This window comes from Gigantopelta aegis, chromosome 10 (genome assembly GCF_016097555.1).
Source record: "Gigantopelta aegis isolate Gae_Host chromosome 10, Gae_host_genome, whole genome shotgun sequence".
Lineage (NCBI taxonomy): Eukaryota > Metazoa > Mollusca > Gastropoda > Neomphalida > Peltospiridae > Gigantopelta > Gigantopelta aegis.
In genome coordinates, this window is record NC_054708.1 from 35,785,626 (window position 1) to 35,803,372 (window position 17,747).

Sequence of the window (17,747 nt, forward strand, 5' to 3'; positions counted from 1 at the left end):
TTGAAATAATGTTTCAAAATACTCATTATTAACATATATTTAATTACAAAATACAAAAAATTAAAAGCTGTTTACACGAACTGATAAGAGTCACATAGTAATTGTTTAGTGTTAAAGATCCAAGCTGACTTACAGTGTTGAAAGTCCTGTGAGGTTTGAGAATATAGACCGTGGAAGTGTTTCCAGTTTGTTGTGACTGAGGTCTCTGAAACACAAACAAGTATCATTTGATAACCTAAACAAGTAGTTTATAATACACACTATACATGATCATATAGAATTACAAATAATAATACTAATAAAAAGAGATAACATAACATATATAACAGATGACAATATGTGACAATGAGATAGCACTGATAGAGTTTGAAACAAATGACAATTAGATAGCACTGATAAACAGAACATGGTTCATCTCTGTATGATGGATAGTAAAGATTATAATAAAAAATATATGTAAACACTAATATGTAAACACTAAGTTATAAAAAAATGTATATAAATATTTTTTCTAAATGTCATCTTTTGTGCAACATTTCATTTTTTTTTATAATCTGTTAGCAACAAAACTGTTATCATTTTCCTTTGCATGTAAATATTAAAATACAAATACTTACAATCTTTCCAGTTTTGTGAGCAGTCCAATTTCACGAGGTATCACAGTAATTTCATTCACATCCAAATACCTGGTGAAAAAAACATCAGAATTAATACACATTTTAACAACGGCTTCAAAAACAATTCATAAACAAATGCAGCTTTAAAACCAATAAAATAATGTATTATACTGTTTGATATTTACACCTAGATCTGATACATAAAAATAGTATTCAGCAAGTTATTTTACAATGTATTTACATGCGAAAGTGAGTTAAAATACATTATAAACAATTAGATGCAAGTTCAGATGCAAAAACTGATAAATCTATTTTAGTCATTTTCCGCAAAAGAGTTTTTTTTGTTATGCTTTCTATGAAAAACATATCAAGTCCACAACGGGCAATCTTAACTGTTGTTTTTTAGATAAAATGATGTTTATTGGATAAAATGATGTTTATTGGTATTGGCACCTGAACTCTTCATGTGTATCCTCAAAAATCCCATTTAAAAAAAAGTCTGTTCAACTGAGTTATAATGTGTGTGTTATTGGTAGCACTTGGTTTTTGTAATGTTAATTTCATTGGATTGTTTGATTTTGACAACTAATTCATCACTATGGAGATGCCAATCTTTTAATCAACCTCCAAGAAATGTTGAATATAGCCATATGTTTATATAAATAAATGATGTTCTCTCACATGGGTTTGTAAAAAAATTAAATTACTAAATGTTTGGTATGGTTTTGGTGAAAAGATTGGCGAAATGGTGAAAAAGGTTGAACCCACAATTCAGTGGTATCCAGTGGAATGTATTTCGGAACTTCCTTCAGCTTGAGATGACTGCAGCGTACAATGGTTCCAGTACAGGTGCACTTTGGAGGGCAGTAGGCGCGTGGGTCACAACTGTTCTCTTCAGTCACTGTAATCAATGATATTTTTACATCACTCACACACCCACACGGTCACCAAGAAACAACAAAAATCATAAACTACAGATAGTGAAGTTAATCAACTGTTCTCTTCAGTCACTGTAATCAATGATATTTTTACATCACTCACAAACCCACACGGTCACCAAGAAACAACAAAAATCATAAACTACAGATATTGATGTTAATAAACTGAATTTGCTTACAATCTTACATAATATTATACAACATTTGTATTATGTATTTTTAAAAAAGAGAGCTAAAATGGTGATAACAGACATACAGATGTTACCCATACTGGTTTGATGGCAGGTTTTTGAGTGGTTGTATTGGGGGATGGTGTGTGTGTGTGGTGGGGGGGGGTCACTGGCGTAGGAAGTGGGGGCAAGAGGGGCATGTGCCCCTCACTTTTTAGATATTTTGCTTCATATTTGCTTTATAATAGTGTAAAAATGTGCAAATATAATAGTGCCCCCCCCCCCCGCTCAACTTTTTGGCACCTTCCTAGGTCACTGGTGTTCAATGATTATATAATGGCTTTTAAGGGATGTGTTATAAAACTTTATGGGAGAGGGTAGGGGGTGCTTGTTTAGAGTTGACATAATCATTATATAATTTAATAAGGGAAGCCTTATAACACATTACATGTAGGAGGGGTGATACAAAAATGGACGGTCTCTTATTATGTAATTGTTGAGTGGCTCTTTACTAGCAATATAAAGGTCCTTCTCATATTAGTTGTATCACAAACAAATTGTGCTTTATTTTGAGGATTATGGTGATTAGTAACAGTAGTTTGACAGGTTTTTTTGGTGTTCATTATGGAAGATGGTGAATAATAACATGAAGATCTTACCCATATCAGTTGTATGACAGCATGGTGTGATACCAGTGTTGCACCCCACATGAACACTGTTGATTTCTGAAATAACGTTAATAACAAACATATATCACACCTGATAGCACTGCTTAAATAATGTTAATAACACACAGTAACAAACATATCTCACACCTGATAGCACTTTCAATTACAACCATTTAAAAAAATTGCAGTCAGTTTAATACCACTTTATTTGTTGCACAGGAAATTCCCCACCACAAGTATATATCAAATAAAGGCTGCCTTTTAACAATCTTTAAAATATTACAGCATTTTTAGCGTAATATTTTATTACTGGGAAAATAAAATTCTAATTTGTATTGTAATTTATGTTTCAGTTAAATTAACCTGTGTTAAACAAAAGTGCTGATATTGTTTAGGTAACTTATGTTGGGGTTATATAATTGTTAAATATACCTGAAGTCTGGTCATTATGTAACTTATGTTGGGGTTATGTAATTGTTAAATATGTCTGGAGTCTGAAAACAGACACAGCAATTTGATCAGTGAAGTTCTGAGCAAACTGTTACCTTCACAAACAAAGTCCTTCTGTTTGAGGTCTTGAATGGGTGTGTTTTTCAAACTGTGAGGTGCGTGACACGTTGGGGTTCCTGTTATGACGTTTCTGCGTTTTAGCCACTCCGACAACCAGCCAAGATGACAGTTGCAGTTGAAAGGATTGGCCATCAGATTCCTAAAAGAGATGCATCAAGTTTAACCAAATGTATATTTTGTAGACCTGCATAAAGACTGCCTTATGTAAAAATTAATTTTGAGTTGCATGAAACAGACACATTCACTTTTGAAAGTTGGGTTTGGCTTTACAAACATAAATAACTTACAGAAAATAAATCTGTGATGTGGACAGAGAAATGTCTACTATATATTGTAGTTTGGAATGAAAACAGTCACAGGTGTCAAAAGATGCTAGTGCCTCATACCCCCCCCCCCCCCCCCCCCCCACACACACACTTCTGACATCTATCAAAATAGATTAAAACTGATTATATGAATAAAAATAATTTAGATTACATTGTCCTTTAGTATCTATAAAGTTTGATTTGTTTAACGACACCACTAGAGCACACTGATTTATTAATCATCGACTACTGGATGTCAAACATTTGGTAATTCTTACATAGTCTTAGAGAGGAAACCCGAATACATTTTTCCATAAGTAGCAAGAGATCTTTTATATGCACCATCCCACAAACAGGACAGCACATACCATGACTGTTGATATACAAGTCGTGGTGACCTGTCTGGAATCAGAAATAGCCTGATGGGGATTGATCCCAAATGGACAGTGCATCAAGCGAGTGCTTTACTACTGGGCTATGACCTGCCCTAGTATCTATAAGACATTTGGTAGTGCATGGTTCCCAGTGTCAACATGATATTTATTGGTCCATTGTTAATATGTGTTTTAGTCCATGCCCACTGTAGCTAGAGGGACGTTTTTCAACCTCAGTGTTACAATAATAAGAGAACTAAATTTAAAGTGTCTCAGCACACTCTAGAGCACCTACAGCTTCAAACTGAACACAGCAGTAGGTAGTCTGCAGTCTTCTATCTTAAGTTTTTAATGCCCTGGGACCAAAACCTCTCGTGAAAGGCCTGAACTCAAAGCTGACTGTGTGGTCCAGACTTGTGTCCTGATCAAAGAATGGGAAGGCCATCTCAGGAAGTGGCATAATCTATTTTGTTTTCACTTTGAACCACATGGTGTCTTGTTTTACCCACCATCCCACCTCTTCATTGCAGCAGAAGGGCAAGTGGAAGGACTTCAATCTGGATTCGCCCATCATTGTAGCAGAGGGATCCTCTCAACTTCAGTACCAACTGGTACTTGGTTACCTGGGGGGCCTAGATATTTAACAAGGGCTCATAGGAGAATCTTGCTTTGCATCACTCTCCTAAACCAAGGTTGGCAGCTAACCTGTTATTACCAAGCCACGGCATATTTTAAAAAGGTAGTGTCTGTATCCTAGCTAAAGGCTTTAGCATTCCATTCCAAATAATTTATATCTGCACATGTGAGGGTTAAAGTTAAAATTAATGTATGTATCTTTTTCTGTTAACATTTTACATTAATTATTTAATAGCATTTATTTCTGCCTAATAAAATCATCAGAATTATTAATTTGTTGCATAATTTTCATAATATTTAAATGTTTATTACATTCAGACTAAAAATTAACTTTCTTTTAAAGAATTATTTAAATAGCATATACATGTAATTAATATCAGTGTCATCTATTTTTGCTAATATGAGCAACCGAGACGAAGAAACAACATATTTCCAAACAACTACTTAAACTAATAAACACAAAGATTAATGGATTCTGCAGCAGGATAAACTTTCAATTAAATTTGATGATTAAACAGGAAAAAAAATTCTTCACTGCTAAACCTTTTATTTTCACAACATCAATATTATTGTAATGCACAAATTTGTTTGCAACAAGATGATTCAGTGACAAAGTGGCAAAGACAAGGTAAAAAATATACACAAACGAGTAAGTTGTTGAAAGGCTGACTTGCAATTATGTTTGCCGTGTAAACATGAAGTGGCATTAGTTAGTGTTTTCTACTCACAGTGTAGACAGGTAATGCAGCCTGTCAAACGCTCCGTGTGTTATGCAGCGGATCTGGTTATCATACAGAGATCTGAAAACAGCAAAACACCATTAATCGATTTTACAGGAAAACAGTATTTTCACTAATTTCAAACATAAAGATTTGTAAAAACACAGACATAAAACATACAGTACGCAGGGCTCGCACTCGGTAGCCAAATTAGCCATTGGCTAATTTTTACAAAATGTGTGCAGTATTAAAGTTTCTAACAGTTCAAGGTATAGCACACAAAATATTTGTTCTAACTGAGAAAAACATACAATTACTGAAAACATCTGTGTCAGTGTTTATAAAAGTATGTGTTATTACAAGAAATACTTACAAGAGTCGGAGTTTCGGTGTTTCAGTGAATGTGACATTGTTCAAACATGTGATACGATTGCCACGTAACATCCTGAAAGTAAAACAACAACTTGTATCAACTATTTTTATATCCATTAGTGCCAGACAAAACTTGTGTAAGTCATACTATTGCTTGAGAAAAAAAAATTGGTGAGATGTAGAAAAATAAGGTATAAAGAAAACGATGTTATTAGGGTAGTATATAATGTTTTATCAGTTATTATATAAAATATGAGCATAATCCAATTACTGATACATGTAGGTGCTACAAAGTAGAACAAGCATTCTGAGAGTACTGCTAAAGCAATACATGTTCCCTACCGGGCCCAACAATGTTTCGTATCTCCTAAATTCAAGGGCCATAACTCTGAAAAGTGGATAAATCACCACGAAACTTCAACTTGATGTGTAAAGCTATATACAAATGATAAAGTTATATACAAAATTTCATCTTGATATCTCCAGGCATTGCAAAAATCCCGAAAAACTAATTTTCACATCTCCTAAGTTCAAGGGCCATAACTGCATCAAAAATGGGTAAATCGCCATGAAAGCCAAACTTGATCTGTAACAGTACGTAATAAACGTATGCACAAAATTTCAGCTCAATATCTAAAGGTTTTCTGAAAACAAAGTCTGGAAAACAAATTTTCACATCTCCTAAGTTCAAGGGCCATAACTTAGTCAAAAATGGGTAAATCATCATGAAAGTCAAATGTGATCTGTAACAGTACATGATGAAACTATACACAAAATTTCAGCTCAATACCTCAAAGCCTTCTGCAAAAAGCATCCGTAAAACATATGTGAGACAGATGGACGGATGGAATGACGGACGGACAGAGATGAAACCTATAGTCCCCTCTGGTTGCACCGGTAGGGGACTAATAAAAGAATATGAAGTATGAACCTGTCTTGGTCCTAGTCTCAAGTTTAAATAAGTCTAAATTTATGGGCATATAATGTACAGACTTTTAACTTTAAGCCTTTAAATTGTTAGAAACCTCTGAAAGGTCTTAATGGATCTGAATCCATTCAGGGCCATCACTATATGAGTTTTAATACTTTTATTACCACAAAATCTGTTCAACAAAAACTAACATTATCAATTTCAAAAGAAAAATAACAGTTTGGCATTTGTTGTCATATAACAACTGATCATGTTTTGTGATGAAGTTGGTTCACAAAAGGAATTTGGTTTAACCTAATTTTTCACAAATGGACACATAGTTATGTTACAATCATACTGTTGACTTCATGCAAATGTCACTAGAAACAACTACTAAGGTATTTTATGTATTCATGGTGAGAGAACACTGCCATGCTCACAATGTTTTCACTTGCTGTAATCCAAGAAAAATCTTCCCAGAAAGCTGTGTGAGCCTGTTGTTTGTCAGCTGTCTGCAACAAAAAACATTAACATGCAAGTTAGTTTGTGAATACTTTACACTCTAGAACAACTCTCATCTTTCATATCTTCAGTCAATCTCAAGTGACTAAATTCTTGTCAAACCTTAATGTATACACCTAAATGTTAAGCTTTCTCAAACATAAAACACTGAGTAAGAAATACATTTTAAATACTTGTGTCCTCTTGTGTTATAAACAGATTATGATGTCTAAATTTGTGCTGTCAGGAAAATTCTCTACACCTAACATAGCTTTAGTTCTTACATAGACTATAACTTTATTGTACAAACTGCCAGCTTTGAACCATTACAGATGAAAGACTGATGACATAATGTGTCACACTAAAACAATAACTGCTAGTGTAAACAGACCATGGTGTTGGCTTGTAAAGAGTTTATCCAACAAGTTGAGACATAAACAACGGCCTCTAGAACCCAATTAAAGCTGAACTAGTCCAATCGTTCCAAAACAAACAGTATATTGTCAACAAGCTCATATTTTAGCCCTATCTTAACGGAGGCAGTTGAGTGCAGACATGTCCTATCTTGTGATCAAAACTCATATTCTATCAATAAAATGTAGCATCTCACAACATTAATGGCTTTCCCATCTAAGATATCACATGGCAAGTTTTCTGTCTGACTCAAGCCAGCAGTATGTGGCAGGCAGAGTAAGAAAATATTGATAAAGTGAAGATTCTAGTTAGATGGAGACCTGGTTCCTTGCAATAATATTACTGTAAACAGAGGGCACTGGTAGGAGCCACCAAAAAACCAATTTGTACAGTTTGGTGTTTCCAGTCACAACATTCACCTCTCTGAGTCCACCTCTCAGTATTACCAACATACAGGTAGCTGTGCTTCCACCTCCAATGCTCACTGTCCTTCATAATAAACTAGCATGTTAAAATGGGACAAACCAGAGGCAAGGTCTGAACCGTGCACATTAATATAGTTCTCCTTCCCCATACCTAAAATTGCTCAGTGGCAGCGCACTCATGCAGGTGCAATAGTCATAATTCACCAGTGCCTGAACCTCTTTTGGATATAGGCACGTTAATAAAGTTAAAAGAAAGACTTCACCAGCAGTTGTTTCCTCCATCCCAGCCATTGTCCCACAACTAACATATTAAAGACTGTGTTATGTGCTCTTCAGTCACTGAGAAATGGGAAAGTACATAAAACAGATTTCTCGCTGCTTTTAAAAACAGAACAGCTTATTTGACAGCTGCAAATTTTCTGCCTCACCAAAGAATAAAAGTTTGTTTTGTTTAATGACACCACTACAGTATATTGATTTACTGTGACTCACAAATGTTTCCTCTAGCAGAACTCTTTCTCACAGACCTTTTCATACAGTTACTTTTCTTCTGTTTTCAGTATTTCCTCAAGAGTTAACTTCTGAGACTTATCTCTGATACTAGCTCTTGGTATTCTCCATGTATACAGTTTGAATATACACTAGAAAAGATGGGAACTGATCTCTCTATTCTGTATACAAATATATAGACAACTGGATAAATATATTAACCATTGTAATAATGAAGTTCAGACATATATAGTCTGTGTGCTTGTAATTGTCTAGCAATCACATTAAACTAGCTATGTTCCTTATGTTTGACCCAATTCATCAGATTACAAAAAAGCTAAATTATAAAAACTCACAAATCAGTTATTTTGTCCGCTCCACGAAAAGCTCCATCTTCTATTAGTTCCAAGTGATTATCATTCAGATCCCTGAAACATCAGTTCAAATTCACATTTAATTTCTGCAATAATACATGTATATGAATACTGTTGTTTGATGAAAAAACAAAAACAACATAAAATCTATGAGGTATACCATTTGTTATTGAAAGAATATAACTGAACAACTTGTTTTAATAAAAACACACCAAGAATTCTGGGGCACGTCTATACATCAAGATATCTACATCTTAGTACACCTATTTTGTTAATGCAGGGTTTGAACTTAATAATTTATTACCTACAGCAATTTTTAAATGTTTTTGCCATAAGCAAAATGCTCACTGATGGCAATTTTGGACCTTGCTGTGGCACCTTTAAATCGGTAACTTTTACAACAAATATAAAAACTAAAAATAGTCCCTTCAACCGACGGCAATAATTTTTTATCCATCGGCAAAAAACTGCCATCAGTGAAGCCCCTGACTGACGTCAATTCATACTGCAACTACGGCAATTGGTGTCCATGCCACTGTTAAGTTCAAGCCCTGTTAATGGTAAATCATCAGTCAGTGGCAACCAATACATTAACTAATGATAAGAAAAAAATGTAACATTGATTTTAATTTTTAAATGCAAGGAAATAATTATTAAATTAATGTATTAATTTTTTGTTTATTAACTCTTATTTCTCACTCTAACTAAAATTTAAAGCACAATCTTTATTCAATACCTTTTCTAATTAGAGCTTTTCTTTTACCTAGAAACTGCCAGCATTGTTTGACAAAGAAACAACACAAATGAGGTAATACCTTTTGAAAATCTTGCACTATTTGCCTAACAAACATGCAAATATATAACATCGTTAACAATGCAGGTGCAAAGACTTGAAATCTCACACAAACAGAGCTCAAGCAATTAGAGGCTTGATGAGGAAACACGGAAGAGGTCAAAGTTGCATAACCCATTAGGCAAACATTTGGTCAGTCAACACTCCTGGCATTGGTGAGTCAAGTCAGCTGGGAGGAGAGTACATTTGCAACAATCAAGGCTATTATCTTGAAAACAGACCACATGCCAAATGCTAGACATAAATCAACAGAGAATAGTATAAAGCTAACTAGATAATAGTTTCAAGCAAGATTTTTGGCTAATTATATAAAAAATATCACTGGTATGAACTAGGAATCTGTCCTGGATGGAGGAGCCGGTAAGAGTCAACCCCTGCGCCCATGACATGTGCTACAACAGCTAAAACTGTAAATTTTCAAAATATCTCTATATTAAGTTGAGACGTGTGCCCCAGGGTATCATTTCAGAACAATTCAATCAAAACTGTAGGAGAAGACAGACTTTAAAGGAAAAGTTGATGGACAGTCAAACTGATAGACAGATGAACAGAAGCCAGACAAATTGGATTTAGAAAAGCTCCACTGATGGGTATCATAGTGCAGCTAAAAATAATTATAGAATTAATACTGAATTTGGTAAACTGTAATCTAACAAAAGTTAATTATAAGATTATACATTAGTGATCTGTTAGTACTCACAGGCGGCTATCTGAAACACTACACATTTCTCACTACTCACAAGATCAAATGAGATGTTATGATAAGTTAGTAATCTATAATTGCTCATTGAAACACTACATATTTCTCACTACTCACAAGATCAAATGACAGGTTAGATACATTAGTAATCTACAATTGCTCACTGAAACAGTACTCATTTCTCACTACTCACAAGACTTGCAGGTTTGGTAACTTCTTTAGGAAAAACCCATCACTTGCAATATGGCTAATTTCATTATCACTCAGTTTCCTGCAGTAAAAATGTAGAAACAGACATACAGACAGAAGGATGGATGGATGAAACAACCAGGTAATGAATAGCTGATTGTCTGGCACAGGTGTTTTCTGGATGTTTTATTACATAATGTATAATACTTTGTCTACACCAAGACTGCCATGATTCCGTTTATGAGATAAATACATGTTTATGATTGTAATAAAGGTGGTGTGACCAACTCTGAAGAGTTATATTACATCAGTTTATAATGCTACAAATAATGCACACTGGCAATGCAGTGCTGTGAGATCATGAAAAAACCTTCAGAAAAATGTATCTATCAATAGGGATCAAGACATTTCATCTTTTCACATTAGACAATCAAAATTAGAAACAGTTTTTTTTATCAGGTTAAAATTATTTCTTATTTCTTAAGTTTATATTTAAATTAGTGTAAAATTTTATTTACAAAGGCTTCTCCAAAAAGTTAATGCTATTAATTAGAAGTGGTCTTTTCCAGTACATCCTAATAAAATGAAACCTTGTTTTTATTTACCACTTAACACAATGGGATGGATTTACAAAGCTTGTTTAAATATGTGCCCAATATATTTTTATAACTTACAGTTCTGTTGTGTACATGGGCAGCTCTTTGGGAATGTTTTTCAGGCTTCGTCCAGAACAGTCCACAGTAGTTCCTATACACACACACTGTCTTGGACACTCCCTGTCTATCATGCAGTTACCAGCATTCTTCGTTCTGTGGGATTCGGCACCTGTCGTCAAGAAGATACATGATTAATACCTGTCAACATTATAACCAGATGTAATTTAATAATCAACAAATAATCTCTCTACTTTTAATAGTGGTATTTTTCTAATATCTCTATTTTTAGTACTGGTATTTTTAATCTAAGTAGTATACCGGTATATATTTTAATATATTATATACAGTGAAACCCCACCTAACGACCAACCCGATTCTAAGCCCACCCCACTAAACAGACCACTTTTTAGAAGACCGGAATATTTCCTTCATATTTAATAGTAAAAATTACCCGGTATTCAGACCACCCCGCTATTGCGGATTACGACCAGTAAAGTCAGTCCCGATCGTCGTTTTGCGTATATTTCGACCCCGCCAGTGCGACCAAATTATGATATCAATATCTCATATTTGTTCATTCCCAAGGCTGTTCAACAATAACTGATCTAAATTTAATGTTTGCTTTGTTTTAGCCGAGACTGGAACAGGTAACAGGAAGTAAAGTAAACACCAATGTTCTGTCTTTTCAAATGAATTAAAACTGTTAAAGAGAGATACATGTTTAAGTCGTTGAAAAACATTAATGTGGGAATGGTTTCAACGCATGCGCGGTCAAGATGTACCGATTTCCGGCCCCATGTTAAAAATGAAAGCTTTGAAATATGCAACTGAACTTGGAATTGCAGAAAGTGAGTTTAAGTCTTCAAATGGCTGGTTAAACAGATTCAGGCAACGACACATGCATACTGATTGACTTTATATACATGTACTTTTTTAATTTTAATTTTCTTAGTGCTCAGTTATATTGTACGGTTCATTTCATGTTGACAAATATATTATGTAATTCAAATAAATATTTATAGTACAATTTGTTTTAATTTTTTTTTTTATCACTTTATACACAACACAATTAAAATTTTAAAAACCTTCTAAATGTTAGTAATTCGGTAATAGGACCACCCCACTATTAAGACCAATTTTCATAAGTCCCACAGGTGGTCTTAATAGAGGAGTTTCACTGTATATATAAAATTTAAAAAAAAAAAATAAAAAAAAAAAAATATATATATATATTTTTATACATGTGATTCTATTTTTAAAACTGATGGTATTTTTAATATTGCTATTTTTAAGACTGATATTTTAACTATTGCTACTTTTAAGACTGTATTTTTAATATTGCTATTTTTAATATAGTATTTTTAATATTGCTATTTTTAAGACTGGTATTTTTAATATTGCTATTTTTAAAATGCTCTGGTCACTGCTCATCCTCAGTAAGGATAACAAGATGACGGACGTGTTGCTGAATTTGTTACACACTGGGTTCCACATCTCCTTCAAAGGGAGACTGGACATAGCAATAGTGTGGGATGAAAAAGACAACTATGTTGTCATTTAATGTCAACGTAGCACATTATTAAGTGTCAAACATATTTAGATATGTCAGAAGAAATTTGCTGTTGTGACATACACTATTTTTTTATTAGCAGCAAAGTATATACCGTAATAAGACAGTACATACCAAAGTTTAAGATATTCAGTTAGTTCAAATTTGGCAGATACCAGGAACTGAGTTAGTAAAAAAATGCTATCCATTTTCATCTACCCAGTAAGTTAAATCAACAAAATTCAATTTAGATTTTTATTATAAATTATTTTTTTCTTTAGTACATTCATTTTTTATTTATGTATTCAGAGTTAATTTAGTAGTTAAAATTTAATACAGAGGTACAAATCATTAATTTGCCAAAACAAAATGTTAAATTTGAGTGCACAGTAATGGAAAAAAAAAAGAGGAAATAAATAAAATTCATACAAGAACACAGAAAGGAGTAACCATACCAAATTATTAAAGGTATGTGTTATCTTATCACAGCCCAGTCAAAAACCAAAGTCAGTAAAGGAGTGCACAACATTCATTTGGTACAAAAAAAACAATTTACAACATAAAACAAAAAAGATAAACAACATAAACAGGTATTATTGTCAACACACAGTCCCAGGCTGTTATCAGGAATGCCATTTAGACACAGCTAGCATCCCAGCATGCACTTTGATAGAGAGCCTCTATCTGAAGTTGGACTGCTGAAAGATGAAATGAAGGAAATCAAACACATTCAAGTAGAAGATACAAACAGAAAAAATATTGTTATCACATTAAACTCTGGTGGGGGTGTTCATCGAGTAAGAAACAGAAGTGAAACGTTAATACGAAAACTGTACGAAATAAGGGAAGGATAAAGCATGCATAAGACACCTTTACATTTGAACTTTGCGATTCGCACGTGACCTATCTTCTTCCTGCGCATCCTGCGCGGACTCTCGCACCGCGCCCCACTCGTCTCGATCGGGTGGTCATGCAGGTACTCAGACAGCCAGTACAGGTTGCAGTCACATATGAATGGGTTACGGGCGAGGTGTCTGCAAAACAAAAACAAAAACTTCACTGAGACCTCTAATCATTTACATATCTGCAGCGAAGGTCAAAGCAAACTGGCCGAGTCCACACAGAAATGTGTCCGTCTCTCTGGGTGGCCATCTTTGTGTTAACACGTTATGGTAATAAGAATAAAGCCCTGATGAAGACATTATTCTGAGTTGTTTGTGATGGTCTATATGCATGTTATGTATTAAGGTTGATGACAAAATTGCTATTGGAAATTATATGTTTGAACATTACTAATACACCTGAATGTGTTCGAAGAAAATCTTGTGATTTTTTTTTTTTTACTATTTATGGAATATGGATTTCAAGTGAAATGACGGTGAGATATGCTATATTTACTGTGTATGGAGCCAAAACAATGGTGCGAAAAGTGACTGTTGTCGACCTCAGACTTTCAGTCCAGAAAGAGTGAAAATTGATGGAAAAAATTACATTGTGAAGTGGATATAGTAGAACAAAATAGCATGGCTTCTTCAAAGTAGGGGCATGATGTTTTGAACCTCTCATAGTCAGTTAATGGGCTAGTACTTTTATGCTTGCACCCCTGAAAAATTGACCGGCCTCGGTGGCATCGTGGTTAGGCCATTGGTCAACAAGCTGGTAGATACTGGGTTCGGATCCCAGTTGAGGCATGGGATTTTTAATCCAGATACCGACTCCAAACCCTGAGTGAGTGCTCCGCAAGGCTCAATGGGTAGGTGTAAACCACTTGCATCGACCAATGATCCATAACTGGTTCAATAAAGGCCATGGTTTGTGCGATCCTGTCTGTGGGATGGTGCATATAAAAGATCCCTTGCTGCCAATCGAAAAGAGTAGCCCATGAAGTGGCGACAGTGGGTTTCCTCTCAAAATCTGTGTGGTCCTTAACCATATGTCTGATGCCATATAACCATAAATAAAATGTGATGAGTGCGTCGTTAAATAAAAAACATTTCTTTCCCTGAAAATTGATGTACCAGTATGCTTGTAACAAAGCTGGTATTTTTGTACATTAGTTTTAAACATTTTTTACCATAGGTCAAATACTTTACCAATAATGCTAATACTATACCTACAGCCAGCAGGAACAATTCATATAATAACTATTACATGCCTCAGCACACTGATTTCAATATCACTGTTTAGCCAAACAACCAATGTGATGACACACATGGAAGTGTGGTACCCCAGCTGGGTTGAATAACTCTGTCAGTGTAAAACACAAGCTGCAATGTTTTACACATCTTTTATCAACATACAATCTTCTATCCTAAAAACTGCATTCGTGGAGAAAGAACCAAGTAATGCAAAATAGGAAAATGTTTTAAGTCAGTTAATTAACTTTTTCTGATGATTGTACAGTATGACAAGTTGTGTTGAGAAGGAGCTTGTGACATGCAAGTAATTGATTTATGCTGTTTTAGTGTCCATAATAGACAGGTAGCCACTTTTAAAACCTTGTTTCAGATGTGCAGATAACAAGTATACATATTTTGCATAGTCACAGTTGAAGGTTCTAATGCTGCACATTAATTATTTTTTATAACTGACAATTTTGTATGGATGCACGGATTATGTAAACAGAGGGAAAAGTGAAGGCAAAAATGTATTTACACTCATTTTTTCTCCACCTGTTAAACTTCTGTCTAAAAAAACAGAAGCCTGCCTTTATGTCTATCTACTTAATCTGTGAATCAGTGTCTGGGCTATCTGTGCAAACATCAAGGGTTTCAACCTGCGCTAACAAGAAGCCACTCAGCAATAATTAACACACTCTGGTGGGTAAAGCAGCACTTAATTAACCCAGATACCACGGAGGAGCTCCTGAGTCAAACACTCAAGTTAACAGCTTCCTCGTAGCTTGAAGGACTGGAATGAAAGGACTGAATTGGAAACAAAATAAAATACTTAATCATATTTATCATCAATTCTAGTCACTTAACAGCTTTTAAAAAAGCTTCTGTGCATCTGACTACAAGAATAACCTTCTGTAGGCAGCATAAATGTTATGAAGTACAATAACTTTAAACTGACTTACCCTATTAAAGGCATTTATTGAGTTCTGACACATATTCAATTTAAAACCACTTTGTTATGATGAACCGTGGAGTTGCATGTTTGTTATGTCTCTGCCAGTTACTCAGTACAAGAACAGAGACGTATGTAACAGTGAGCACAAAGTGAGGATATATATAAACATCATATTTAACATTCCCAGGTCCTGTTATGGACAGAACTCTCTGGTCAAGTCAGCGGTTGTGCCCATGACAGGCATCCTTGAGCAGTTCTCTGATGGAAGCATGCCAAAAATTACCCACACCCATACCCACATTCCCAGGTCCTGTCCAGGACAGTGGAGCCAGCCCTGTCCAGGACAGTGGAGCCAGCCAAGGCCGACACCTGCACCCATGACAGGCGTGTGTTACTACAGCTTGCTCTGAATGTGCATGTTAAACCCAATGACCTGACCTGATTCCCAGGTACATGTGCAGGAATTTTAGCTGGAGGGGATCTATACTGTGGTGATTGAAGTTTATAGGGGGTCAATTCATGATCCCCTGGAAAAATATATTGAAAAAAAAACATATTCTTGAACAGTGGGGTTTCAAGTCCCAAAAATCTGCCCCTGTACACATGCCTGATTTGTACAGGCTAATGTATAAAATTAGCCATTATGAACAGATATGGATTTTGACATGCTGCAGCTGACAATCAGATTAGCCAGTACATATATGATAACATAACACCCTCATGATAATACTATACAAACTACCAGAAATTACCTAAATGTGCTTTTTTTCAAATTATTATTACTTGTAATTCTGTTCATGGAAACAACTTTTTCTGTACTCACTGTTCATATTTAAATGTCTTAGTAATAGGAAAATGAAAATGAAACAAACTGAAGAATCTACCCATTAAGTGATCCCAAATGTTACTGTCACTATCCTGCCTATTACCAGATGATGTATACATAAGTCAAAATTTGGATATCCATCATCAGTGAGAAGATAAAGATATTCTTGCAGTCAAGTGTGAGACATAAACTGCAAACAAACAAGATTTTTATTCAAAATTTAAATCTGTTATCTTATTATATACCACTGACATCATAATCTTGAAAACATAAACACTTCATAATTGTTTTTTCTTTGAACACACCAAAGAAACTCATCTTTCTGCCAGTTGCAAAACTGAGGAATTATAAAAAGAATTCTGCAGTTAGTTTTATTAGAAGTTAATTTTGTGTTTAATATGTACACAGTATTACTTCCGATATTATTTCTGCACATAGTGTATAAGTAATTTTTTATCATATAAGGAATATTATAAAAAGTTATCTTTGCAAACAACAAAGGATATTTCAAGTATATTTTATAGTATAAATATTTTGCATACTTGAGAAAAACATTGAGTTGTTTTTAAATATCTAAACCTAGATGTATTAATTTATGCTGTCCAAGATTTTGTAATATAGAGGTGCTCCATAACCTCTATGGCAGATCATACGTTTTAACAAAAATTGCTTTAGGCATTAACGTGCGTACACTAAAACACTGTCAATAATGTCAAAATTACAGAAAAATTATATATAAAACTACGTTAATTCAGAATGTTTAAAAAAAAGAGAGCACCAAACAGTGACAAAATATGGTATTAATTGTAATTACAATTCATTTAATAATCAAACATGTTAACCTAAATTTGAACAAAGTGTATTTTGTTTAATTTCAAAACCATTCACTTTTCTGTCCTGTCAAAACATCAGAAGGAAGTTATCACTATAAAAGCACTGTGTTATGAAGTCAGCTGTCCATCTGCAGAATTTAATATCATCTTTTTTGTGAAAACACAGAATCCCTCTAGCCTGATTAATCTGATGGCGTGGAAATATTGAATGATGAATCACCACAAAGCAGGAACTCTTTTTTTTCTGAGGCTGCTAAAGGAGTGAAGAACACACAACTTGTTGACATCAATCTGAGGCTGAGGAGCTGGCGGTGATCAACAGGCCAGGAGAGCAGAACACAGACAGAGTGCACGGTCCTCATCTCCATATCGAGCTAATTAAACACGGCTCAATTATCTCAGGGGAAATCACGGTCCCCCATCTCCATATTAAGAGGACATGATCAGTGAATGAAGAGCCGACTGACTCACAACCGTCGGGGTTCACAAGACAGCACACATCATGAAACCAGTGTAACCTGTAGACAGGAACACTGCAACTCACACTGGTTTTAACGCAGTATTCACAAAATAGGTTTGCATTTCAT

General features: G+C 34.6%; 1 protein-coding gene across 2 annotated transcripts in view; it reads right to left on the bottom strand.

The window, feature by feature from the left end:
* The window catches only part of LOC121382879 (slit homolog 2 protein-like), a 149,360-nt gene that overhangs the window by 17,666 nt on the left and 113,947 nt on the right, over nt 1-17,747 (bottom strand). For both annotated transcript variants that reach the window (XM_041512553.1, XM_041512552.1), the window contains exons 15-26: nt 13,300-13,463; nt 10,899-11,049; nt 10,229-10,306; nt 8,465-8,536; nt 6,720-6,791; nt 5,371-5,442; nt 5,007-5,078; nt 2,939-3,102; nt 2,385-2,450; nt 1,386-1,518; nt 618-686; nt 134-205 (exon numbers count right to left, since the gene is read on the bottom strand). In XM_041512553.1, coding sequence (XP_041368487.1) covers nt 134-205; nt 618-686; nt 1,386-1,518; nt 2,385-2,450; nt 2,939-3,102; nt 5,007-5,078; nt 5,371-5,442; nt 6,720-6,791; nt 8,465-8,536; nt 10,229-10,306; nt 10,899-11,049; nt 13,300-13,463 — 1,185 coding nt within the window. The remainder of the gene's footprint in view (nt 1-133; nt 206-617; nt 687-1,385; nt 1,519-2,384; nt 2,451-2,938; nt 3,103-5,006; nt 5,079-5,370; nt 5,443-6,719; nt 6,792-8,464; nt 8,537-10,228; nt 10,307-10,898; nt 11,050-13,299; nt 13,464-17,747) is intronic.